The 27,853-nt window shown below is 39.6% G+C and overlaps 1 protein-coding gene and 1 long non-coding RNA gene across 10 annotated transcripts in view; one reads left to right on the top strand and one right to left on the bottom strand.

Moving 5' to 3' along the window:
* The window catches only part of DIDO1 (death inducer-obliterator 1), a 67,139-nt gene that overhangs the window by 15,972 nt on the left and 23,314 nt on the right, over nucleotides 1-27,853 (bottom strand). For 8 of the 9 annotated variants that reach the window (XM_081916583.1, XM_081916578.1, XM_081916577.1 and 5 more), the window contains 9 exons: nucleotides 25,789-25,995; nucleotides 24,094-24,319; nucleotides 6,281-6,761; nucleotides 5,530-5,689; nucleotides 4,890-5,006; nucleotides 4,024-4,131; nucleotides 2,971-3,106; nucleotides 2,140-2,686; nucleotides 1,048-1,201 (listed from right to left, as the gene is read on the bottom strand). In XM_081916583.1, coding sequence (XP_081772709.1) covers nucleotides 1,048-1,201; nucleotides 2,140-2,686; nucleotides 2,971-3,106; nucleotides 4,024-4,131; nucleotides 4,890-5,006; nucleotides 5,530-5,689; nucleotides 6,281-6,761; nucleotides 24,094-24,319; nucleotides 25,789-25,995 — 2,136 coding nt within the window. The remainder of the gene's footprint in view (nucleotides 1-1,047; nucleotides 1,202-2,139; nucleotides 2,687-2,970; nucleotides 3,107-4,023; nucleotides 4,132-4,889; nucleotides 5,007-5,529; nucleotides 5,690-6,280; nucleotides 6,762-24,093; nucleotides 24,320-25,788; nucleotides 25,996-27,853) is intronic. The other variant, XM_081916579.1, reaches the window with a different exon arrangement.
* The window catches only part of LOC309373191, a 49,114-nt gene that overhangs the window by 19,213 nt on the left and 2,048 nt on the right, over nucleotides 1-27,853 (top strand). Inside the window, exons 4-10 of the long non-coding RNA XR_014169813.1 lie at nucleotides 352-547; nucleotides 2,558-2,693; nucleotides 4,919-5,030; nucleotides 6,772-6,852; nucleotides 10,364-10,485; nucleotides 24,280-24,388; nucleotides 26,323-26,460. This is a non-coding gene — a long non-coding RNA (uncharacterized lncRNA). The remainder of the gene's footprint in view (nucleotides 1-351; nucleotides 548-2,557; nucleotides 2,694-4,918; nucleotides 5,031-6,771; nucleotides 6,853-10,363; nucleotides 10,486-24,279; nucleotides 24,389-26,322; nucleotides 26,461-27,853) is intronic.

Genomic DNA, 27,853 nt, shown 5'->3' with positions numbered 1-27,853 from the left:
ATCAACTACACCAAACTTCCTTCCTATGTTTCTTTTTTGGGTTTAATACAGGAAACTGGGAGCTCACTGAATATTGCAGTCATCCCATGACAGTGGCAATCATCACTTAGTTAACAGTGTCACACTTCCTGGTTACTGTTCACTGTGTGTTCAGTTATTACAGATCACTGCTTCTCACCATCAGATCAAAATGAAAATCAAGAGTGTGATTAACAGAAAATGATAAACAGTGCCTTATCAGTTACTGATATGAAGTATTAATACTAAAAATGGAATATCCAGCATGCCATTTCAGTGCTACTATTTTCCCCTTACAGTGGTACCTCCAGTTACAAACTTAATTCATTCCAGAGGTCCGTTCGTAACCGGAAACCGCTCATAACATGAGGCGTGCTTTCGCTAATAGCACCTCCCGCTGTTGCCGCGCCACCGGAGTGCGACTTCCGCTCACATCCCAGGGCAAAGCTCACAATAAGGGGCATCTACTTCCGGGTTAGCAGAGCGCGCAACCTGAAGCATTCGTAAGGGGGACGGTATGTAACACGAGGTACCATTGTACTTACAGATCACCAATACTATTTTATTATTTTTAAAATAAATTGCTGTCCTATATAATAGAGGCGGTGACCATTTTAGGTGCATCCAATTGACGCACGATCACCGTGGACCCAGTAGAAGACAGAATGGGGACATAATGGAGCAGGGGCTGCTTATCTGTGTTCCACTGACACACGCAGGGGCTGGGAACAGAATCCCCGCATGAAATGGTTGCCAAGTCAATGTACACATTATCTATGTCCGATTTCTTATGCTACACTGCTACATTATTTGCAGTCAGGCCACTGTCTGAACAGTGAGTTATTAAAACTCAGACCTAAATGAAATTTGAAAATGTTAATAGGGCAATTTGCTTAGCTTTCAAGCTATCACGTTGAGTAAACATGATAACATATTATATAGCTAACCTCTTACCGCAAAGCAAATTTAGTTAGAAATATGATTTTAGATATAGTTTACAAAGAAAGCACAAGCACTTCAAAGTCGCACCTCACTGAGGTAGTCAAAGGATCCAGAGACAGGGTAAGCTTTGGTGACAAACTTGGCCACGCTTTGCATGTTGATAAAGCCTTTCCATATGGTGTTAAGGCGAGAGAGAAAGACGGACGTATCTCCTTCTTGAGGGGACCGTATCTCCGACATACTGCAAAACAGAAAACCCAGGAGGGAGAATTGTGTCAAGTGTGGCTCTACAAATTGTATCTCTACAAATGCCCCTCCATCCCAGGCAACCCAAACATTTTTCAAATTCCACATCAAATGATCCTAAATCTTATCTAATATACTTTTAGTAAATTAAATTAATGGGCTAGAAATCAAATTTTAAGACTTCCAGCACATTCAGTGGAAGGCTAGTGATCACAAAAGACGGACCATTAATTTGCTAACCCATGAATAGAATTCCTGTTATTATTAGGGATTGAGTTGATATTGTGAGACTTGTGACTGATTCTCTTTTGCATGAAAGAGTGGGTCAAGCATGGAGAGACACTGAAGTTCATAAACCTGCCTTGAGTGAAGGCAGTGTGTGACCCCATGTTCCCCAGTTCTTACAAACACTGGCTCCTCCTGTGCATCACTGCTACTAGAGGTTGAGAAGCGTGCTACATGAGAAAATACATCTTGGCAAATCTTCAAAGTATGCAGTGGTAGTAAAAAATCCTCCTGTTCATGGCTTTCCTGTCCTTTCCTCCTAGTGGCTTCTGCGAGATTAGCACTAGTTATCTCTCCTTCACATCTTGAGGAGAGGCAAAGAATGATCCCTCACTGTCACTTAGCATCAGAGTACTTGCAGAGCAATGGCAGCAAGGGTGTTTGGTCTGAGCTTTTCTCCTCCTTGCACAATTGGGGGACAGCAAGGAGCTACCTGCTGGGAGGGGGGGGGGAAACCTAGCTATGCCCATTAACTTGCCCACCCACCCTGCCCCCCATTTTACTCACTCTGGGAAGCTTTCTTCCTTAGAAGGAATCTGAAGGCTCCCCCTGCACCTAGATACACACACACCATTGGGTTGCATGGTCCCCTTTGCACAATACCACAGGCATAGTGACCCTCTTGCAGACTGACACACACACACATACCTAACGTTTAGTGATGTTTGAGCTGCCAAGTATCTTGGGTCCGATGATGAGGATGGCTTCGTTAATATTGATTTTGGAGCTGCTACAGTATTTCTGGATATTTCTGGTTTACTTTCCCCTACAGAACTTTTGTCAGATGCCGGGTTGGGATGCAATGCAGAAGTCACAGTAGAAGCAGAGGTTGACAAAGTGCTCATGGCTGTTCTGGGATCCTTCCCAGAGACTGTCACAGTAGTGATAACACCGCCAGCATAAGATGTGGGGTAGAGAGAGCTCTCATTGGGTAGAGAAGATAATGGATTGCTTTGTCCTTGTGTTAAAGGAATGTAAGCTTTTTCTATGCTTGGCTGAGGAACTACTTCAGCTACAGATTCAACAACAGGTTCTGCAGCAGTCTCCATTTCCTCTTCTTTTGCAGCCTCCACTTCATCTGTTGGTGTCGAGCTTTCAAATTTTGACTTCATTTCTGGCTTTGGTTCCGCCTTCTTAACAGAGGACGATTTTAGTTTCTTTGAAGCTGGTTCTTCATCAGATGCTGACATCTGACCTAAATGGTAAAAAAAGGTAACATGTAACATTGTGAGTCTGTGTCATTTCATGGACATGTTGCTCTATTTCCCTTGGAGACAGGGAAATCACTTCTTGCTTGTTGCTGTTTTATAGAAGCAAAAAGTTTATTTTACTGCAAGAAGAAAGTCTGGCCATTTGTATAATTGAGGCTCCGGCCAGATTTGGGTTTACTCAGAACAAAATTGATATGGTAATTTAAATTTCTGCTTTGCATTTCTACCACGTGGGTGTTCACACAGCCTTGGTAATCCATGTGCATACCTGTACAGATTTTGCAGTTCAGGTCAAAAAGATGGGCTCTGTGTTGACTTGTTGTGTCCTGTAACATACTGCTGAAAACATCAAGAATTGGAGCGCTGCTTTTCTCAGGAGCTGCTCGATCTGCCTCTTGCTGCTCCTAAAAAGGAATTGAGGCAATGGTATGATTTGCTGGTATCAGGCTCATTTCAACTATACACATGCAAATTCCTGTAGATATGCACAGATTTTAAACCAAACATCCACAGCTCCAAAAAATAAAGCAATTGATACTACTAAAATCTAACTTAACTTGACCTTTCAACAAATGCAAGCTCATATGCAGAAAGAGATCCTTATAAGGTTTGCGTAAATTCATTACTGGCACCACAAGTTTCGACAGCACCCAAGTGGGGAAACAGAAAGTGTGCTGGACCCCTGTCTTGGCCAAATTAATTAATGTACGGGCAACAACCGATTGACATTCACACATGTGTGCATTGTGGTGACTCAGAAGTGGCAGGAAAACGGGGTGGGAACAAGCTTGTGTGTGCTCCGCTCTCATGCACAATGACCCAAAACACAGCCACGCACAAATAAGGGGTTGCCTGTTTATCATTGGTCTCTTTGCAATAGGAACCATGCCAAAGCAACATTCCAGGTAATAGGCAGTGTACTATAGTGTACAGTGGTGGGTGGGCTATTGGTTTGGTTTGTTCTTGTTTTCATCATATTCGTTGTGGTTTTATTTTATGCTGTGAACCATCCTGAGATCTTTTGATGAAGGGCAGTATACAAATTTAATATAATAATCATAATAATCAATACTGTGTACATGTACCTCACGATAAGTATAGAGTACTGCAGGAATTGTGCAGCGTGTGTGTAAGCTGCTATAGAGCATTACTGGATTGTGCCCGCTAAAATAAAAAAAAGGCAAGCAAGCAGATAAACTATACTTGAGATCTTAAAACATGACATTTTAAATTATACAATATCTTCATGTAAAGAACTAAATTTTGGTAAATGGTCTATATAATTAATTGTAAACCAGTGCCATGAGTGGCTTATACTTACATCTGAATCAGACACTGGTGGGGAATCTTCCATATTAGCATCTGGGATGGGTTCTTGTTTTACAGCAGATTTCTTGTTTTCAAAAGATTTACGTCTAGCTGCCATTACCTATGAAAACAATAATGTGATTTGTATACACACACACAGTCAGTGAACTAGACTTTAATCATTAATCTGTAGTCAATTACCACATCAGCTAGAATTGCTCATCAACCATCCTTACATAATGTAGGAATGAAAATCACGGGAGACGAGTAGTAGGTGTCATGTGAGAGGCGTCTGCCGGGGAAGTCCCGGGAACTCTCTTTTATTGAATATCACAAAGCATTGCCACAGGTGTACTTGTGGTTGATTGGTTGATACAAACACAAAGAAACTCATTGCCTATTGGTTAATGCAAATGCAAGGTGGGAATTACATGTGAGGGGTGGGAATTACATGTGAACATTAATCACTGGTAGATTAAAGGCTGGGAAACGAGGTTGGGACTAGACAGGCATGAAGCCTCCTAATTAATTTGTAACTAAAGATTAATATAGCATAAAACAATTACTAATGATTGATCATAACATATAACAATCGAGTTCCGTAGATGTGGTCAGCTATGCACTGAGAACAGGTCATCATGAACTTAAGATGAACTGAGCAAGGAGGGAATGTCTTGGTGTTTGGAACAGGTTCGTACAGTGTGTGCAGAAACAGAGAGAAGATTATAAGCGAGACTTCCCAGAATGCAAGAGGAGAGAAGCAAGACTTCCCATAGCAAGACTTCCCATAAGGCCACAGTTATGTGTAGAGGGAAAGCATATGTGCAGAAGGAAAACTTCCCTTTAACATAATAAACAGCACAAAATTTTATTGCTTACTGCTTTGGCTGGCTTTTCTTTCCATGTAGATAGCTCTTTGGATACGAGTTCTTCCGGCTTCATTCTTACAAGCCTTGACAAAGGAAGGTCTTCCCTAAGAACACGATGGAAAAGTCCCTAAAGAGAGAGGAGTGATTCGAGGTGAGCAGTAACTACTTACACAACTAGCAAATGAGAATCTTCCAATAGGCAAGCAAATGCTGTCATCCAGTTCATGAATTCCTTCTAAAAGGTCTTAAGTGTAAATAGAATGAAATATTTAAAATACATTTTTAAAAAAATATTGCCAGGTTAGCAAAATATTAAGAGTCTATAACATAATTTGAAGCACGTCTGTATCAGGAATGGGCACAAACAATAGATGGGACTGAGCGTTCCACAGGCATTTTCTCCACATGCAGAATTTTATATATCTCTATCATATTCCCTTGCCTCTTTTCTAAACCAAAAAGCCCCAAGCTTGTTAGTTTTAGCCATTCATGCTTCCAAAGCCCCCTACCCCAATAAAATTTACAATCCTCTTGATTGTAAAGAAAACTCAAAGCAGTTTACAAAAAGAGCTATACAATAAATGATGCAGTCAAATCAAAGGCTTAAAAAAAAGGCTGTAGAGAAGTCATTCATTCGCTTTCATACAAACCTGATTTTTAGGGTCCTTCAGATTGAACATAATGCTGCGATATTTACTCTTATACCGATTGTCTGTAGCCTGGAATAAATTAAACATCTCCTTTTCAATGTTCAGTGCAATCTTTCCCACCTCACTCTCTGTCATAGCCAGATCATCACTATCATTTACTCTGCCAAAAGAAAGAGTTAGGAAAGAAAGAAAAGGGAGTCAAAAATGACAGTACTGCTAAGTAGCTTGATCTACCTATATGCAGGAAGAATCTTCTATGACTTAAGTCTCAAAAATGGCCTACTTAATTCAAGGATGAATTTTCCTTCTTTGATTCCCACTATCCACTGCTGCAACAACATCCTCTGAATATCATGTACTCAGGAGGATTGTTCTGCTGCTTAAAGTACTAATGATAGTTTGGGAAAACTGGTGATGAGCACATGCATTTATATTGGACAGTGCTTATCTGTTTTGCGAATACCATGTTTTGTTTTGTTTTTAAAATGTAGTTTTCAAGAAAGTAAGATTGCCTTTGGGGCCTTCTATTCTTGTTTAAAACCTTCAAGAAATGTTGACATTTACTAAGGTATTTCCTTCTCAGTCAAAAATATTCACAACTATTTTAGCACTAAACTTATTTCAGATACATTATCTAAAGTGCTATGAAAGGTGAGAAGAGATGAATATCACTGTTCACGCAGCATTACAACTAATGATTATCCTAAACTATACAGATTATTTGCACAGAGCAAGTGCACTTAGTGCCTACCTTTTCCACAATATCTCCTTAAGGGATCTCCGTATATTTTGGCGAATCTGAGAGTTAGGCTGTGATGGACTAGCACTTGCAGATTTTGCTTGTGTAGCTGAGGAAGTTGTTGAAGAAGCAGAGGACACCATGGGCTTCCTGAGTCCTCCACCAATGCTTGAAGAGGAAATTGTTTTTTTATAAACTGAGGATGTACCATAGGACAAAGGTGAAGGCTTTGATGATGACACATTGCTTGATGTAGGTGGACCAGTTGAAAGTGAAGATTTCTTAGGTATCACCCCTTTGAAACCTGCGGCAGAGTATTTAATTGGATGCTTAGAACTAGTAAACGTAGAGGGTTTCTTTAAGGGTGGATTTCTGCTTTGGGTAGACACTGCAGAAGTGGGTTGAGAAGCTGCAGTAGTTGACACAACCATTTTCTTTGATGCTACTGAAGATTCAGCTGGCTTATCCTCATTCTTACGTTCCTCTTTCTGTGCTGTTAACAGGAACAAAACACAATAAATTATATTTTTTTCAACAGGTGCTGCAAAGATTCAACAAGAGACATGATCCAGTAAGCCAAACATGTGCGCAATTCTTTTAACGAAAATAAAGAGATTAAAGAAGATCAATTTAGGCTAGATTATGGACAAACAATATTTGTGTTTAAAGCTATCTTATAGAAATGATAGAAACTTATATTGGTTTTATGAAGAAGGTGCCTTATTTTTGTACAAATTGATTTGACACAGGGAGAGATGGGCTGTGCCCATGATGCAAATGAATCATGCACAATGAATCATGCCCAAAGTTTACCAACAGGAAAGGGTACAATCTCATAAGGAGAGAAAACATATCAAAAAGAAAGCTATTTCCAATACGTGTTTTTCACACTTTTAAAACAAAAGTAGATCCATCTTCAAAGATTGCACACATGAGCTAACGTTAAGCTAACACATATACAAAACAGCAAGTGTAAGGCTCAGGCATACAAGCTGTTTTTTAAGGGAAAGAAAGAATATGCACTTTCTAAATCATGCAAACAATTCTAACATTTATTATACTTGTATCAGATATGTTGAATTATCAGTGTGAAGTAATGGTCACAACACATCAAACCAAATACTTAAGCTGAACGTTTTAGAAGAGCACTCGTTAGAATAGCATCTGACTAAACAAAGATGCTTTTATTGCATCTCTCCCCATTTCACCTGAAACACTTTAGAATTCTGCTTGTAACATCATGCGAATTCTTGCATCATAACATCAGTTTTCATTCCTACCTGTATATGTGTGGCCGCAATCAACCACAACTTTCAACACATGCTCAGTAAGAAACTTGTAGGATTGTTACATATTATGATATTCACAAGTGTTTTCTGTAAATAAGTGCCTCCCTCAAAAACAAACACTTGCCTTAAAATGAAATTGCAAGGTTCTATTTAAACTATAGAAATTAAGATATCTATATAGATAGATGCACATATGAAATAACTCACACTCAAAAGAAAAATAACCTCTATTAACAATGGAATAGATCTGGACAATGGCTGGTAATGAGGAACAGTATAACATTCATTAACAGAAGGAATGTAGTGTGAACTGTTTGTTATTATGCAGTTTTCAGTCATCATTTTTAAAGCAGAATCTTAAAACATAGGCCGTAATTTTGGTAGCTGAAAACCATACTTGCTAAAAATCTCTAAACAGACATCTGAAACCTATTCTCATTAGAGGTATTTAAATATGATCTCTGAAGTAACATTGAATGAGAGATCTGCTCTTCTACAAATTCATTAGGTATTATGTACTCACGTTTAGCAATGTGCTTTAGTTATTCCAAGGTAAACAATCTTTGTGGCTTTTGTTGCAGCTGCCTCTGCAAAGTGCTGCTATCTTGAGCAAATGAGTTTATGTAATTACTACAGTAGGAGTAAAACTTTGCATTCATTAATGTTTAGCATACTGGATGGGATCAGAGTCCAACCACATCAGATACTCGATCGAGTCGGTGTATCTATATGTATGATAGCATTGTGAATAGCATGACACTTATTGCCAGACTGAGAAAAGACCTGGAAATGAAGAGCCACTGGTGTTTGCATTTGCGATTAGGCTGTTTCATGTGATTTAGTTGAAATAAGTGAATAAATACTCCTGTTGAAGAGAATACCCCTTTCTATAAATAGTTCTTTACAGAGGTTCAAGAGCGATAGGAGATAAGCACAATAATCTTGATGTTTATACTATAATGTTTATACTTCTGAAAAATTATACAGAACTCGCTTTTCAGAAAGGAATATTTAACCACAGAAATGTTTTGTAATCTAAGATTGTTACCTTGCCTTTCTTTAGCAGTAAAAGCTTTTGTGTAAGGACACCAATTGGATACAACCCATAGAGTTACACACACAACTATGTGTGTTCCAAGGTTGGCTTGTGGCAGCAGCACAGCACAAACCGTTGACACTGAGTTAGCATTCTGACCATGGCATCCCATACCAAATAACCACATGGCAGAACAGTGGTCCAATAAAACCAGGTTGCTAGAAAGACAAATTCTAATGCCTATGGTTCCAAGTTAAAACTCAAATCTTTAGCATTTAAATAATTTTAAATTAGAGTTTCGAAACTTGCAAGTTACGTTTCATATGGAGACAATAAAAATATGTACTTCATTATACTATAATGTTGACTTTTTACACCTATTAAAGTTTAGTTTCACACAATATTTTTGCTTTAGCACACAAATAGATTCAGAAACAGATAACTTGTTCACTCATTGCAATTAGGCTTCTTAAGATTGGAGATGCAGCATCTGATGTGTTCATCCCAGTTACTCAAGTTTTCCTTTTGATACTTGTACATAATTTGCTCTTCCCAAATCCCTGTCCCCTCCATGCTTCAAAGCCAATTGTAGCTGCCCCGTTGAAACTCCTAGTAGTCTCTTTTCCTATCTACACAAATCACTAAGTGTTCCCCTTATCCCCAGGGATGCTCCTCCACGAGGATTCCTTTGAGGAATCTGATCACCCTGCTTTTTATCATTACTCATTTTTGCAATAAATTAGAATCTGGCAATAGCACAGAGCAAACACAGGACTCTATGTACTTGCAAATTCTGGAAAAGCTCAGAATATATCATTTGGCGTAAACTGCAGCATTCTGAAAAGCCCAGCTCTTTTTATTTTTAAATCAAGTTTCTGTACCTTATTGTTGATACACCTTAAATCATGTGGACAATGCACCCTTGACAAAAAATGTTTTGCCTTTTTATAATTGAGTAATACTGGGAGCCACTTTGGACAGTTTGCTGTGGGAAAGTGGCATATAAACTAGACACCTCTGATGTCTAGTGTGGGAGAAGTGGGTGTTTGGCATAGGGTCTCATTGAAACATAACTCTGCTCTTACGCACAAACTGGTTTGAAGAATGGCTGGTGGTTGCCAGCCAGAAGTTTGGTGGTTTGAGCCAACCAAGGGACAGCTATGATCAGGATTCCTGCATTGCAGGGGGTTGGACTAGATGACCCTTGAGGTCCCTTCCAACTCTGCAGCTCTGTGATGCCAAGTTATAAAACATATACAGAAAATGTTAGATAAACCATATATAGGAAAAATAGATCACCTTCAGGAAATGCTTTTCAGCTTGCCTTCTTATAAACAAAAGTTCCTGAGATGCTCTTTTGTGTAACGAGTGTTCTCTTATAGAAGAGACACAGAGTCTCCCAAGGGCTGCAGTAAGTTCTCTCAGGAAATGCAGGATTAAGACTTTATTTTTATTTTTCAAATGGCTATGGTACTTTTTTGCTACTGAAACTTGCATTTAGTTTAAGTTGTTGGTTTTACATCTGAAAAGTTAACAGGATCTAACCTCTTCTTATTTTTTCCATTTTAGCAGTTGAACACTGACAGCCTGAAAAATACTGGCATATCTGCAAAAACCACTATGTAAATGATTAGACACAATAGGAGGCATTTGCCGCACAGTAGCAAGCTTTCTGTTTTCTTCAGCTGTAGCATAAACAAATCTACCAAAGCAATTGGGAGTTGAAGTAACTAAGAACCTAGTTTTTCACTCTTTCATTTTAACCTCCAGGTAACTGACCATGCCAGCAACCTCCCTTCTGGCTGTGACGGGTGGAAGAGTTGTGAGGAATTTACAGCAGCCACAGAGTGACAACACACTATGGGCTTCCCTGCTTATGCATACAAAGTAAGGTATTAATTCAATTTCTTGCCTGCCCTTCTTCATAAGGTCCCGGGGGTTATTTGGCATTAACAATTCTGAAGCACATGTATTTCATCATAAAAAACCACCCACCCAGCCTGTCAAGATGTGTTGAGAAATTCCTGCAATCTATGAATACAAGGGCCCGTACTAGTTTTACTGTGTTTTTATGTAGTATCAAACCCTTCCCATGAAAGTAACTCAAATGCTACATTTTAAGAATGAGGGCTGAAGTGTGTGGTCTGGAATCGCCTGATGCAGAATTGATGAAGTGAAGATGATATAGACCTTTTTAGTCTCTTGACCAGGAGACCACTGAAGGAAAGGGCACGAAAAACACTACTGGAGGCAGGGATCCAGGTTTAGGCAGATAAAATCGCCTAAGAACCCAAGAGCAACAGATGAGCAAATACTGAGAAAGGACACCTGATTCTAGAACAGACTATAGACAGCCAAACATAAAATCTCAACATGTGTACTTGGCCTGATTTTTCTGCCCTCTTTTCTCCCGTTACTGCTCATACTTGTGCATTGCCACAGCAACGTACGCATATTTTGTGTCTTGGAGGATAAGAGCGGGACAGAGAAAAACAAACAAGCTGTATCCTCAGGCACGACACAAGAGAAAAACACTCCAGAACAGATGGGGTCTCAAATTGCCTGCAGGCTTGTTGTGTTCCCATCCGTGAAATGAGGGCTGGGGGCTTTGAAAACAAGAATAATTGCAGAGCTGCAGTCCAGGGCAGGGGCGCTGAGAGAACGGCTGCAACAGATGTCAGCCCTGATCTGTTGTTTGTGGGCAGGAAGCTTTGAGGCCTTGAAGGTGAAGAGGGAAGATCAACAGCGATAGCACAGAAGCTGCATGACAATCGTATTGGTGCCCGACTAAGCAGCTACCTGGAGACACAGCTAGCTGCTACTGTAAGGGGGACTCCATCCTATCCTAGCCAGTGTCCACATCTTCATACCAACTAAACAACTCCATCCAGACATTTTGGGGCAAAGTAGTTTACAGTGTTTGCCTGCAGATGCTCAAAGGCTGGCGATCACCGTATGCAGAATTAAGGGAATTATATCCACAAATTCCAATAACTGTTACTTGCAGCTGCTTTGGTAAAATCACTTCTACTGACACATGGTTTTAGTGGTCTTCGTAAGTTGAATACTAAGTGGTGACCATTCTTTTGGGCAAGTATGCCACAAATCAAGTCAAAAGTATGAAAAAATGTCATTCAGGTGCACATTATACCAAGCAGGGGTCTGCTGTGGAGTTTACGGAACTGAGCAGTAGGAAGGAGTGCAGGACTGACCATAGCCACCAACCCAAATAAAATTTTCTTAAGATTCAAATTGTAGCAGATCTTAATATAGAAGGCTATTACACTAGACTAACACAAATCTAGACAATCACTCCTACTAACTGTACAATTCACATTCCACCTCCCAAAGTGTGTGGCAAGAGTACTTTGACACAGAAACCAGAGGCTCCAGAGTGAATCAAATTTTTATATTGTTACTTAAGTATTTGCAATATAGCTAATATTATTTAATATACACCATTAGTATATTTAAGTATAAGCATAATGGGACCTACTCCCGAGTTAGTATGCACTGAATCAGTGTGCTAGGCTATGATCCGCAAAACAGGATTGTAACTCCATTTGTGGTCAAAATGCAGTGCAAGAGTTAAGCAAATATGTGGAGGTATCCAGTTGTTCATTATCAGTGTGTGGAAAATACTTCTCTCCTGTTAATACATTATTCTATTGTCTCTTATATATACACAGAGCAATCCTGGGCAAGGTTAGAGGATGCAGCGGGGGAGGGCTGGCCCGTTTGGCCTTGAAGGGGATGAGAGAGACAAGCGCCTTTGCCGTTTGTTTTCTTGTGTGTCTCACAGCAACAAGAAAAAAAAGCTAGCTACTTGAGCCACTTTAAGAGGTCCTGAACACTGCCAAAGGCTGTCGAAAATGGCCTTGAGGGGTGCATGCAACCCCTGGGCTGCATGTTGGACCACCCTCATATAGGAAATCAAAATTGTTTGTGCATCTGTTAAACATCCATCTGAGGGGAAGTGGAGTTAATTGACAAACGGTATGACTTGGGAGTCAGGGAATTCTTGCCAACTTTTCATGGGTCTAGCCTCAGCAACCTACACATGGCCATGATTGCATGAATATAGTCAAAAACTAGGCTCATATTGAGTAGACTTATCCTTATACATGTCATTTGTTGAAAAAAGCGCTGATGCAGCTGAAGGTATAGCTTAGGGGGAAGTGACCAGAAACTTTAATTAGCTGATATAAAAGGCAGAATTCTATTTAACCTAAAATTGAAAGCCATCCCATTGTGGCTGTAAATGCGGTTCTCAAGCAAAGAGAGCCTGCATAAAATCAAAGGGCATAGTTTAAGCCGTCTTGGACACAGCATTCATTTGCAGTGCCATTTAGTGACCTGCATTTGTTCAGATCTGTGTGATGGTATTCCGACATAGCAGAATCCCTCATAAAAACAGCTCACTGTCTAGACCAGGTGTCAGAACCTTTGGCTCTCCAGATGTTGCTGAACTACAACTCCCATCATCTTTGGCCATTGGCTGTGCTTGCTGGAGTTTATCAGGTTTGTAGTTCAGCAATGTCTGGAGGGTCAAATGTTCCCCACACCTAGTCTAGAACATTTGAGCTGAAACTCCCCCCCCCCCGAAAGGCAGGAAGTACTTTCCTGATTCGGTTTTTCTGTTTTATTCAACTTTCCCCAAAGAAAGGAAATGTATAGTATTACAGTTCAGCCAGAAAACCACAAACAGCTCATGCATGTATGTTATTCAGGAATGTGGTGGTGGTGGTGGTAGGAAATGCACAGAATTTCTAAAGTCAAATAGGAAAGGGAAGTGATTGCATTCTACTCATAGCTATTGCACAAGGCACGCACTCACCACCATCAGTTCTGTAGGCAGTAGCTAGCTTTTGGCTTAATACTGAAGACTGCAGCTGGATGGGAATCTTAAAAGTCGCAGAAGTTTTATACAGCTTATCAAAATATATGGCTTGATTATGCAGTAAAAATAATCTCTTAAAAGTAGTAACACCTGTTATATACATAAAATACATAGGTAAGAGAGGTCTGCCTACTTGCCAGAGCATAGGGTATTTATAGGGTTGAAGCTTACAGGAATGCCTATGCACAGGATTAATTATCACTATTTCAATTCAACAAACATTAAGATGCAGAAATCAATAGCACATTAGATTTATAAAAAAAACCAATCTAAATATGCCATTTAATATTTTTAAATCAGCTTTGTCATTCTTGTTTTGCTTTTTGAAAAAATCTCTGTATGTTGTTGATTCCTTAGTACTAAGTTTGGTTTCTTTCTATGCTGTGCTGCGGAACTTGTGATCATACAAATATGGCATTTCCAAACTCCCATAAGCCCCAGCCAGGATCACAAATGGTCAGGGATGGGAGCTGTAATGCAGCATTTAGAAGGCAAGAGGTTCCCCCTTCCCTCCGGTTCTGTATGTGTGTCAGTTACATCCTACTAACCTTCTTTCCAGTACCATTATCTTATTTAAGTCAGTTTAGAACACATTCCTTTAAGTGCCAATTACACAACACTGGTTTATTTTACACCCTCCCCGCAGGCATAGGGTTTGTCTGCCTGCCAGTACTTTTCAAAAGAAAAGCATATAGTTGCATATATACTAAAGCAGCATGACCAGATTAGCCCATACTGCAATTTGTTGATATGCACATGCTCACTGGAAAAATGGGACACCCAAGTTATGTTTAGATGTCCTGTAAATTAGGTAAGGCAACAAGAAGGCAGGCAAAGGAGGCTTTAAGAGAAACCTGTTCAGCCCATTCATTGTAGATTTACTGATGGGATATGAAGTTTAGACTTGCTCATCAAGTTGCATTTGGGTAGGGAAATCTGCTCCTTCCCAATGAAATTTGGGTTAGCGTTAGAATTTGATGTGTGAAACTACAGGTTCCAACTTGCTTCCATCAGTTCCAAGAGGCGTTCAATAGAAAATGACTGCCAATTCCTTACAGTGTGCAGGCAGACCCTAGATGGGGGCACATGCATACAGGTTTAACAAACTCCCCACCTTGCCATAATTGGTACTGCAGTTCTGGTACCCCTATTAGTTGTTTGCAGTTCTCATTTGATGACACCATAAGATGTTGGAAAGTCCAGTCATAAAATTAGTCTACGTTGGTCATTCTGTTGAAAGGAGTAAGCTGCCAGTAGGAATCTTGTTTGTTCAGGGCCCATATTAGGATATTCATGTAATTTGGATTTAGGTGGCAGAGGAGAAAGTAGTTGTAATCAAGTCCTTTTCTCCCACAAGCTAACAATTCTACACTAAGCTCATGCTGACAATACCGAGACATTGGGAAGTGATTCAATAGTCCCCAGAGGGGATGTTCTTTCACTTTAGGAGGAGTGATGAAACTAGTCACAAATGAATCTAAAGTCCTATGGTTAGGAACTGAACAGTGTGTTCCATTAATGAATGCAACATTACATGCTCCAATAGTGGAAATGCCACTTGGCTTGTCAGCAATTACCCTCCAATTACCTAAAATATCAAAACATCCCTAGCAGTTTCATTGGTAGACTGGCAACTTCCATAAGAAGGGAAAAAGAACACACTACCTTTCCTCAATTGCTGAATAGCACACGACTATGTTGAGGGTGCCAAGCACATCATCTATGTAGGCACATAATGTGGTACACATGTTTAAGCCTTTGTTTGCAAGCCCATATAGAGTCAGGTTCTGTATACCATCATCAAAAAGCATATGTATCTTTCGTAAGTGAATACCACAAAAATATGAGCCAGTAAACAGAGATTTTAAAACATTATATGGAAGGTTGACTGGGGGAGGTGCAGAAAGGTCATATAATTTAAATCTTCTTCAAAAAGTATTCACTTTAGATATGATAGTAACAATCAGATTAAATGTGGTTTCCAGGTTTACCCAGTGACACTAATTCACGGCAAGGATGAAAATCACAAAATCATACCCAGCGTATTTTTCAGATTTCTAGGAATTTCAGCTTAATCAAGTTTCTAGCCCTCATGAAAAGAAATGTCTGTTGTAGTATGTATATGGAGCTGCTTCGCATAGATCACCTCAGAGCTCACCTACCAGTCCACACATGACTCCCCATCTTGTCTTCTACTGCCCAATTCTCTAATGATTTCAGAAAAGCTAACCTTTCAGAAGTAGTTTTGAGTGAACTACCACTGTTGCAGATTCAGTTGAAAGAGCACCTACATTTGACTTAGAAATTTGACTTTGCTTACAAAAAAATAACCGAATCTGTGAAATGGCTAACTTAATAATCTGTATCAGATGAAACCAGGAGCACTTTATTAAAAAACAAAACAAACAAAAAAAAACCTCATCTAAAACAAAGGCATGAATCTAATTTTCTCCTTGTGAAATGGCAATCATGTTCTTGCCAAATTGTGGGAAATTATGTGCGCTAAGAATACCATACCTGAAATACCAATTTGAAACCATTTCAGCAAAGCACAGGCGGTTATTAGTTCTGTTGAGATGATTATGCATCACAACACCTGCACATGACTGCTTCTCAAACATTGCTGCCCATATTATTTGGATACCATGCAACAATGCAAAATTTCAGTAATAAAGCTAGGGCCAAAATGCTTTGGTAACCACTGCACCGGTAGCTGCTCACTGCTGCCTCAGTAACTGGTTGAAATAGGGCAAATCAACCCCATGATCCAGTTGTACACTCAGTATCACATGAAATGTAAACTGCAGTAACAGGGCTCAGGTGGCATCTTCTGGCAAGAAGCAAGATTTAGTATCATGAGTGAGATAGTTGGTAAGCATCGTGAGGATTGTCAATGCGAGCTCCGCTTAGGTTGATTTGAGAATTTAGTGCATGGATTGTGCTAGCTTTGTTTGCTATAGCTAAAATGCACAAAAATCCCAAATGCATTTCATTGCAGATTTCTGAGAAAGCAGTTTCTGCCAAGTCTCCATGTGGCACAATTTGCAACAATCTGATTCCCAGCGAGTGGCTTAAGAGAATCTTGTGTGCTGTTCTCGGGTTGCTGATTTGTGCAAGGGTAAAAGTAGATGGGAACCTCTGCAGGCCTTATTGGTCTCAAGAAACCAGATGGTCAGAATGGGGAGACGTTTGCTCTCATTCCAACTCCCCTAAAAGCCAAGATGGTAAAAAGACCCAAGATGGCTTTTTACTGAATTTACCATGTTTCCCCTTTGCTGAACAGGGAAACTGAAATAGGCTAAGCTAGTAATTCACTGTTAGTGTGTGGAAGATCTTAGTAACTACATAGACAAACTGTCTTATCAGCGGGCCAAACTTGAGGTAATTTTCATATGTTAATCACATATGCCTAATCAGTTCTAGTATTCATAGGATTTTCCTAACTTTTTATTATGCACTGAAAATATTTATATGCAGCCCTATTACAGAATTGTGCTATGGAGTGTGTAATGTTCTCTTTAACAGAGAACATCCAGTCCATTTAAGACAATGGAAGTGGAATGTTCTTGTAGGAATGAACAATCCCCAGGTAAATAAAAAAGTACCCAAGCCCCCATTCACAGTGCAATAGATGGGTGTGAAGGCTTGTAGGAGGGGTATTTTAAACCCTCAAAAAGCAAAACCCATTCCAAGCACTTCCCTAATGTTAAATAGTATAAATGGCAAAGATCAGCAGGTGCTGCAGCCATTCCACAATATTACTTACCACAAACTGTAACAAGTGTTGCCTCCGCATGTTCACTGTTGGGAGACGAATGCAACACTTCAGAGCATCAGCAGCATGTAGAGCCATGCTTGAAAGACACTCAAGCACCCTAATGTAGCCCTGAATCTTTGGTTCCTAGACGTGTCACCAAAATCTGCCTCAAATCCTCCTGTCTGCGGTTGGAGGAAGATAGTTCCTGTTATGCTTTTAAATCTGTATTATGTATAAATTATTTTTTGTTCCTGGTTCTCCTTCTGGACCCACTAAGCACCTTCTAAAGTGCATCTACCCCCCCCCAACCTCAAAACACGCTGCATTGCCCACCCCTCTCAAGAGTCATCAAATCAGGCTTGAAAGCAAGGCTTGCTTTAAACCCAGATTCTGGACTCGCAAGTGTTAGGACAGGCTGTTCATCTGTGTCAGGATTTCTTCATAATAGTGAGGCAAGTCTATGAGCATTTGCCCAATTCAAGTCACCCAGGACCGCTTGTTGGTTCAATCTATTTTCAGTTGTACTACTCCCCACTTGGAACAAATGTAAACTGCAACTGTTTGCTGCTGCCTACAATCAGGTTTCGAACTTGTATAACTTGATTAAGGCAGCTTCTCTGCATTTTAACCATGATCACATTCTAGATATGGGTGAATTAGTTTTCTCCAGCCTTACAAAAGGGGAACTGAAGGAAAATTAATGCTGTCTATACGCAGTGCTGTACAGAGAATAAATATAAGGCATTGCTTCATGTGTGTTTGATATAGCCTTTTAGAAATGATTAGTGATGAACCTGTTTTCAACTTAGCTGGGTAATTGTGACATGCTGTGTGATGAACTTTAACCAGCCTTATCAGTAGTGATCTACTATAGGCAGGGAAGGATAGCCGCTTTTCAGGACGGTTTTCTTCCTCTGAATCATCCAAGATGGCACCAATTGCAAATGGGACATTGAATTGGCAAGCGCTGGTGCTCAAGCTCTATGGAAACCTATCCTGGCAAGGTCTAGCATGCCTTCCTTGGGCATCTAGAATCTCATCAGTTGGCCTGTGGGACAAGAAAAATCTTCACACACTCCCAAACCCAACCCAGGTAAGTGGATGTTTCTGCAGCTTATACACCTCCCCTGCAATATGTGGTGCAGCCCACCGCTTAAGTCTTCTTGCACAGATCTTGAAGATGTAGCTCCACGGAGGGCATCTTCAGCTCCCATTCACTGCTTTCAGGCACAGTCAGAAGCCACGCAGCAGTCCAGATCTGCTCCTTTGTCTGTAATACTGGAAGTATAAGACATCAGCACGGAGAACCCCTTTTATTTGGAGGGGAGGAGGAAGAGTTCCAATTAGTCACTCAGCCAGTTTAAGGTAATGATGATAAAAAACACAAAACATATATAGTAGGAAGGAACTTTACATTCCCTTTATATTTGATTAGCGAAGAAAGAACTGAGGAGGTAGACACAAGACAGCCCCAAATGGTTGAATTACACCTGCTAACCGAGCTGGGTCACTGCTCTCATACAAGAGATTTTCTTCAGTAAAGAACTTGCCCCTGGTTCTGCACACTATGCTTACTTCTATATAACCATCTTTTTAATTCCAGGCCAGTATGTAGTTTCCTACACCTACCCAGGATGGAACATCTCGCAAATGCTCTAGGGCACAAAATATGACTTGCTCTGATCAGAACAAATGCTCAAGTGATTAGAAAACTCTTCTATTTAAGCACTTGTCTGGCTGCCCTTGGTGATAAGGAATACCACATAGGCAAAGGCACAAAATTCCCTCCGGACCAATTTGTTGCAATTTTACTAGCTTCTACCCTGGCTGTGGAAAAAGGAAAGCCCCTTCCTCTTTTGCCAGCACAGAAATGCAGCAGAATACCAAGAGCAGGCTTTTATATTGCTTGCACAAGAGGCACAGTCCCTTCTTGTACACCTAGCATATAAATCAACCAGGCTGTCAGTATTGGAAGGCTGTCAACAAATATCTCCTCTGTCAGCCTCCTACATTTTTACTAGCCTTTTTAGTCATAAAATGAAACCCTCTCATGAGTAAATGTTTTTTGCAGTTCAGTCACTAATTAACAAGGCTGGATTATTAGAGTACTCGTCCTCTTTCTAGTCCCATAAATACTATTCTCTGGTTTTCAACTATTCTCATCTGAAAAAGCTCTACAATGAGAAAACATTGAAATTCAAGGTGTTCTGCTGATTTTGAAGAAAAATTAGTGATATGCTTCCTCTACTGTTTAGAATATCCTGGTTGCATCTTGAGATGTTGCCAGCTCCTTTCTCTTCTCACCAGACTGCTAATTACTTCCTTCAATTTAAGCACTTTTAATTGATTACTACTACCTGAGAAATGGAGTTTACAACAGCACTCTGACACTACTCTTGACCTCAGTATAGATCAATGTGATGTTAAAGCATTCTAGCACTTTAAACCCAACTTTAATGGAAAGGAAGGGCTGAGGGGAGTATTAAAGACTAGTCCTGACTTATTAGAAAAAACAGCTTAAAGCAGGACCAACTATATACTGATTTAACCATTTCATTGCTAGAACTTCTTTTTGAATTCCTTTTTGCTTATGGACCCAGCCACCCAGAGTGGCAGGTGCAACCCAATCAGATAGGTGGTGTGTTAGTAAGATGTTATTTTTAAAAGGGCTTGTCATATATACTTCCCCTAATTTCATTATTGCTTTTTCTTTCACAGCTTTCCACTGACAAAACATTTTCAACTCCCAGTGACTCTTAATAATCTAGTTTTTACAGAGAGAAATAAAAGCTACAATGAAATTGTGTTTTGAAGTCAGAAGTACATTCAAGCTTTCATTGTGGCCAGTAAACCTATCAATTTCGTTTTTCTCAACTGCAAAGGAAAAGCAGATGGTGTGTTGAAATGAGATGTTAGTTTTAAATCCTATCATCAATGTTCTGATTCTAAACAGTCAGAATCAACTAAGAACAACAAAAATTAAGAAACTTTAATCTCTCTCCTGCCCAGTAGGTGGCAGAAGGTTCATCCATCGGATTTCTGGATTGGTTTTGTAATAAGAAGTTTCTTACCAGCACTTGAAATACTTTGTCCCATTATTTGGACTTTAATTCCACATTCTTTGTTTGTGACTACATTTGTCCTGCAGCCAACTCAAGACTGCATGGCAATGTATGACACCATCATACTTTCAGAATGACAGAGTAAAAGAATTCCCTACTGATCTGCATTAAAATGCTGCATCAAAAATGCTATCGCAATAGACACATATACATAATTATGGCAATACAGATTTGGTTTTATAGCTGTGTTTTTAATGTTGAAGTTGTGTACTGAACAGCATGTTTAAGTAATCTGAAATTCTCCTTTCCATCCTACTCTCATAAAGCAGGGTATGATTGTATATTGTTTGCTGTTAAGAAACAAATAAATTCAAGCATAGTCAAATAGCTGAACTTTTTGAATTTAATGTGGGGAACTCAGGTTCAAAACCTTGTTCAATTAGAACATTCACCGGGAAGTTACTATCTCTCAGCCTGACTTGCCTTAGAAAGCTGTTGTCAGGGTAAAATGGGATAACCCACAATAAATCACTCCAATAAGACTGAAAGAAACCCCCACTCTTTTTCTCAGTAACAGAAATTTTGCCTCCAGTGGCTGAGTACCTGTAAAGAGTGACAAAGGTGTGACAGGAATGTTCGGGTACAGAACACAGCTTCCCTTCCTCAGTACTTGAACAGTTACATTGAATCATTGATAGTGACTCAATAGCCAAGGACTAGAAGTCCAAATTGAGAACTTGATCTGCTAATTCCCAACCCTCTCCCTACGAGCATGTTTTTTAAAAAATGTAATCATAGATAAGGGACATTTGATGTTATAGTAAGATACCTGTCACAGTAATAGGATATATGACGCTGAATCTACTTCTTCCCCTCCCCACAGTACACTATCAGCCTACAAGGTATACTAGAGCAGTGTTTTTCAACCACTGTTCCGCGGCACACTAGTGTGCCGCGAGATGTTGCCTGGTGTGCCGTGGGAAAAATGGAAAAAATTGAAAGATTTAAAAATAAAGTATTTTATAATTTTTCATATTTCTGTTTACTTACTATTTCATAATAAAGTAATTATAAAATACTTTCTTTGTGTTTATTTGATTCCTATTCAAGAGAATTACTTTATATATAGTCAATATAGGCACAGAGTTAAATTTTTCAACATTTTCTAATGGTGGTGTGCCTCATGATTTTTTTCATGAAACAAGTGTGCCTTTGCCCAAAAAAAGTTGAAAAACACTGTACTAGAGCAACAGGGAATCCTTTTCCTCCCTACAGTGTTATTGTTTTGCCCAGAGCAATATGCATGGTGTCTCCTTTATTCTTTGCATCTGAAGTTCTTCAGAACAGCAGTATCATGTGTTCGCTTAATGTGTAGTAGGATCCCACTAGGTGCTGGGTGAAGTATTGAGCAGAACTCTGAAAAGGACCTTACTGTACAAAATTACTCTAGAGCAGCATTTCCCCAAATCCCCCACACACAGACACAAACCACCTGAAAATTACTGAGGGTCTTGGAGGACTACTTAATGATTTCTCTGTTTGTTGTAGTGACTGTGATGCACTGTGCTAGACTGTATTGTTGGAGACATGTCATGGACCACTTGAATGAAGCCTGCAGACCAGTTTGGGAACCTCTGCTCTAAAGTAACTCTAGAGTAACTTAAAGCTATTATGAAAGGAAACTAGTGCAGTTATCTAAGAAGTTCCCTTTACTAACATCTAATTTAAGAGTGTGATGATGTTTTTAAGGTCATTTTTCAGGAAAATGAACACTCACGACCAGGCACTACAGTGCAGCGAGCATCCAATCAGCATGGGGTCACAAGTACTTTAGATATTTCTGAGGAGTGCAAAGACATGCACGAGTAGATGGAGCATAGTAGGGTGCCATGTCTCTAATGCTGTAGAGCTTATTGCTGTCTACCATAATAGTGTGTTTTTCAGAGATCAGAAAGGAAATGAATGAAGTTTCATGTAATGTATGTGAGATCCAGATCTACTCCATCAGGTGATGATCAATAAGACTTCTGTACATGCCCAACCCCACATAGTGCCAGGACTAATCAGTCTACAGATACAAATCTTGTATAACACTGCCTCCCAAGAAAGGGGGAGGAGTAACCACTCCTGGATAACCTCCACCACTGAAGGAGAAAGGAGTCGTTTCAATGAATGAATTTATATTTGGTAGTTTAGCAGTGATACAAATAACTTGAAGACATTCATAGAACTTACCTTGAAGTGGGAGCGGCTTCTAGAGATGGTGAAAGCTCTTCACTAAATGCAAACTAAATGAATATGTCCATTTTCAAGCATAACAGCAACGACAAAAAGATAGTTCCAACTCTAAATTTCCCCGCTAGTTATGGGATTTCACAAAAATGCTCACATTTTGATAATGTACCAGTTAATGTACAATTGATATAGACATTGCTGAGATTAGGCTTCTCAATAGCCACTTGCCTGGCAAAGTAGCCTTGAAGTGACTAGATAAGGAAGCTTTAGTAAGCTGGAAGATAACTGGCTCTTTCAGACTGTTGTGCCAGAAGTAACCCATAGGGCTATGTGCAGGCAGGTGGACTAGCAAGCTTCGTAGATTTCGTTGAAAGGCTGGGCTGGGTTAATGAAAGTGACAAGGAGAAACAAACCTACGGGAGGTTTTAAATAAAGGTGTTTGAATCCTACATGCCTTAGTTACCAAGTCCTCCTGCTCTTGGCTGCCACTGACAAGCAAAAGGCATTACTTTGTTGGTCAAACCCCCCAAAATGAAAGCAGGCCGAAATGAAAGGTGGCTTCTCCTCAAGCCCTGGAACTCCATTCTTTCTAGGTTTCACCAAAGCCATCTTCCAGTGAAAATAAAGCAAACATTCAGAGACTGTTATTTTAGTAGCAGACCTAAGAGTTTTGTCTTTTTCTACTGTTACTGATGCAGAGCCTTATATCAGGGATTACAAATATGTCTGACACATTTGAGCATTAAGTCCTTTACCTTTTGCCATGCAATAAAAAAAAACCTGCAACACTGTTTAAATGAAGGAAGTAAAACAGGCCTAAGAGAACAATCATTTTTACATTGCAAAGCGCTAACTTACTTACCTTTATAATCTAAACATTGCCAAAAATGTTCTTCAAATACTTTAAAGTTGTGACATTCAAGGTGAGAACTCTCCTCCTATTGTTCTACCTTCACGAATGCCTCTGACACATACCTTTCATAGATAAAAATCCCTATGGTTTAAGATGGGCCTTGACATGATTTCATGTAAGTCACATTCTTGGAAGGAGGATCAGCCCCTCCCAAAACTCCCCAAAATTAATACCTAAAAGTTGTGTGGTTGTGTATGCATGTAAATTATCCATTTGAATCATTCAGAAACCTTGTAGACCTGACATTCCTAAGTCATAATGCAAAGGCAGATAGGGACTTAAATGAAAGTGAACAAAACAGTTACTCTGTACATTATATAAACTTAGGAAACAAATAAATGTTTATCATTACCTACCTTCTATTAGAACATACCTATCATCTATGAAAAATAATAGGTTTGTTAACCTGCAAGTATACGCTTAAGTGCCATTTTATACAACCTGAGAGAAAACCCCAAGTTGTCGTTTCTATATATGAGCCTTGAAACTCTCCCTGAGAGGTATGTGTGCAAATCTTTGAAGATGGGGAAAGACCGTAATTAAAACCCCTTTCTAATTTAACAGGATCAAAAGTTGAAAGGTACTCAAGGAAAGCGTAATGATTGCAGAGGTATATCCCTGTGAAATACATACATTTGAACAACAGTGATGATGAAATGGCAGGAGTCTTTTCTGGCTTTACTGCATTATAATTATGATCGCTTGCCCAGGATGGTGTGCTGCTTTCTGAAGCTGGCTCTTTAGCAACTGTCTGAGTATTTGCTTCGGTCTTTACGGGTGCTGCCACAGTTTTCTTCATGATAATCTCTCTTTTTTCAGGAGCTGGTCTCTTCTGTGCGGAGAGAGGTTTGATACCGGCCTGTGTAACCAGCAGAACCTTAATCACTAAGTATTGCAATAATACAGTCATCATAACACATGAGTAGAGGTCAGTTTGTTGTGTATTAGAGAACTTGCATATATCTCATACAACAAAATTCCGTATTATATTTCTCTGCATGCCACCTCCAAAAACTATAACCCTGGCTTGTGATCAATAGTACGCACAACACACAACTATAGCAAAGTGAATGCAGATCATAATAGGTGGTTGAGCACCTGTTTGTAGCTGATGTTCCGCCAACCCATAGATTAACATGGGTGCAAAGGATCTGAAGCAAAGAACAACCTGCGCCTAACCGTGGTTCTAATTTGTTTGGGGAGCCTCCATGAGTACAGGAAGTTCCCCACTTCAGCGGTTTCCCTTCCCTGAACTGGTGGATGACAGCAGGGGACAGGGAAGAGATTGAGTTTAGTGCACTCATGATCAAGTGACTGCACAGGGCAAATGTTTTCAAAATCATTCTCTATTCTGCAATAAATTGTTGTGCTATTGCTATGACCATTAAACACATAAATCTTTGCCCTCCCTGAGTTGGTGGGCAACAGTGAGGCACAGATTAGTGTGCTGATCCCTGTTCTCATGTATGCTTTTACAAGCAAGAACCTCTGTATGAGGCTAGTATGAGAACTGTATCAGCTTAATGAGATCAAATGGGGCACTAATCTGCAATTGTGAACCTGTGTGTGCCAGCGATGTATCGAATGTCTTTTTCAAGGAATGTTACTGGTTTGGAGTTTTGCTTTTTTTGAAACCTTCTGGTCTTAATGTGGCTAACAATCTAAGTTGCAGATTGCTTGGTAACTAGTGCTATAAAACAGCATATTCTTAGGAGAGACAGCAGTTCTTTTAAAGATTCTGTAAAGGAAACCAGACATATATATGATAATGCTGCTCTCACAGCAATGGTGGTGGTGGGATTTAGGATGGAAAATGTGATTCCTCCCCCCTTACAACACCAGAAGTTGTGATCATTCAAATTAGCTAAATAGATAGAAGATATAGGACACAAACACTGTGTTTTTCACACAGTATAAAATCATCGAAGTATGATAATAACCAACGTAGACTGCTTTAAATGGAGATTAGTTAGATTCCTTGAGTATATCGATGGTTATATACTACAGGAAGAAAATTAATTACCATACCGGTCACTAAGGTAAACAACAGTGGAAATGCCCTGCTTGTGCATTTCTCATAAGACACAGAGGGAACAGGATGGTGGACTAGATAGGCATTTGTTCTGATCCAGCAAAGATACTACGTTCTTAATTAGATAGAATGATGAGATCTCATCAAGGGAGCACACAAAATAACTTGATGAAAAATCTGGATCTTTTACCATGCAAATGAATTTTTTCTATTTTACAAAATGTCTGTTCCTCCAAGATCTCCCTCTGTGTGTGGTGTGGGAAGGGCTATTTTCTTCAAAAACAATTCAGACTTACCATAGGCTGAGGTTTTACGGCAACAGTTCGTTCAACTTTTGGTTTGGTCTTCTCTTTTGGCTTTTGCTCTTTGCCTTCACTTAGAAACTTCATGGTGGCTGCAGCATGTTTGAGAATGCATTCATGACCACAGTACACAGAACCTGACTGAGCAACATTAGAACACCCTGGGCCAATGCAACTGGCTGCTTCAGGCTCTTCAACTACCTGAAGAACAGCACAAGAAATTTAAAAAGAAAAGAAAAATGTTCAACCTCTTTATCACTGGCAAGATTTTGACACAACAATGCTAAAAACAGAGCTGTCTTACATGCACTTTGACAAACCTTGGACATATTTTAAAGACTTGCTTTTCTTAATGGTGGTTTGCTCTTCTATTTTTCATCTGTTTCTATCTTTTTTATATGTGTTCATGTGCTAAAGACTGTCTGTATTTTGCAATCTATAGGTGTTTTTCTTACTCAAAGTTTCTGCATGTATGTTTGGATGTACATTCTAAAAAGATTTGTAGAACTTGGGTTTTTGTTTTTTTAGAAATAGTCAAGTCTACTTAGTCTACTTGACTAAGAAGGGTAACGTTAAGTTCTGACACAGTGACAACCTCTATGAGCAAGGCCAGTGAGGATGGGGAATCTACTTTTTGCCTTCTGGGAGGCGTCATCCCACGTAAAGGTGAGCTGTTATCTAGACTAATCAGTGTGAATTCATAAGTGAATGAAAGGAGTTCACAGAAAGAATGTTTTCCACCCTTTCTCTCCCTGCCCCCACCCCCAAGGCTCCCTGGAAGACTGGGGCCCTCGCCTGAACCTCATTGGAATGAGTATAGGGAAAGTAAAGAGATAATCTGAAATGCAGACATCTCATTTGATTTGGGACATTTCTCCTTCCCTTTGCATCCCCCTCTACTCCATTCCTCACTTTCTAAATACTCTTTGGTTGGCCTCCCATCTCTCAACTCTGTTCGGTTTCCTCCAGACAAATTTCTGGTATGTTCCACACTTTGATAATCTATTCCAGAATAGGTATGTCTTGAATTATGTTTTTACTAGAAACTAGGGATTAGCAAATTCCATATTAGATCATGGTAAGTTCTACTCATGAAGTTATAGATCACGTATAGTATAAGATTAAGTGAAATTTGCATAATTTGTCTACTATAATAATTTGCCTCCAGAATCTGGTGCTGTCATCTGCTTTATTATCAAATGTGTGGAGGAAGGATCTGCTTTAATAATTCATCTCCCAACAGGTATGCTGATTATTTTTATAAATCTTACTTATTTTATAAAGTGAAAGTAGATTTGGGCCTTTTCAGGCAAGACCAATAGAAAAAGGATTTAGATTAGGGCACATTGCAATAAAAATGCCAGAACTCTCTAGTAACATCTAATCAACTCTACAACAAAATTAACAACAGAAATTGAAATCATGTACAGTGGTACCTTAGGTTATATTACCGTCGGTTGATGTAATTTCGAGTTACAAACGTGGCAAACCCGGAAGTGTATACTTCCAGGTTTCGCCGCACAGAACCGCTCTACTGCGCCATGTGCATGCACATAAGCGGCGCCACCGGATATGGACTTTTCGGGGTAAGTACGGACCCCCTGGATGAATTAAGTTCATATCCGGAGGGTCCACTGTATAGCCTTGATAGGCATGGAGCTTGATCCTCCAAATGTTCTTGGACTCCAACTTCCATCAAACCTAGCCAAAATAGCCAATAGTTAGGGATGATGGGAATTGCAGACTAACATTTGCAGGGTCAAAGACTTCCTATTCCTGATATACAGAAACCTAGGAAGCAATTAGCAACTTCTGAGATTCAGAAATGAGCAGAGGCTTTCATAATAATCTGTTCCCTATTTTTAAAATAACTGAAGCACAAGACAAAAAGAAATTATGGTTATGGATAGCTCTTCCATATCTTAAACTGATATTCATGCAGCAGGGTGTGTGTGCTATGATTATTCCATACAAATATGTTGTTCCCTCACCCCACCTTTTCCTTCTTTGTATATAGGATAAATAGGATAATTGTGGAAGGAGATACTTAGGGGATAGG

Source organism: Podarcis melisellensis (assembly GCF_964234715.1).
Source record: "Podarcis melisellensis genome assembly, chromosome: 6".
Classification (NCBI taxonomy): Eukaryota; Metazoa; Chordata; class Lepidosauria; order Squamata; family Lacertidae; genus Podarcis; species Podarcis melisellensis.
Note: the sequence above shows the minus strand (reverse complement) of the source record. Positions and strands in the feature narration are given on the sequence as shown.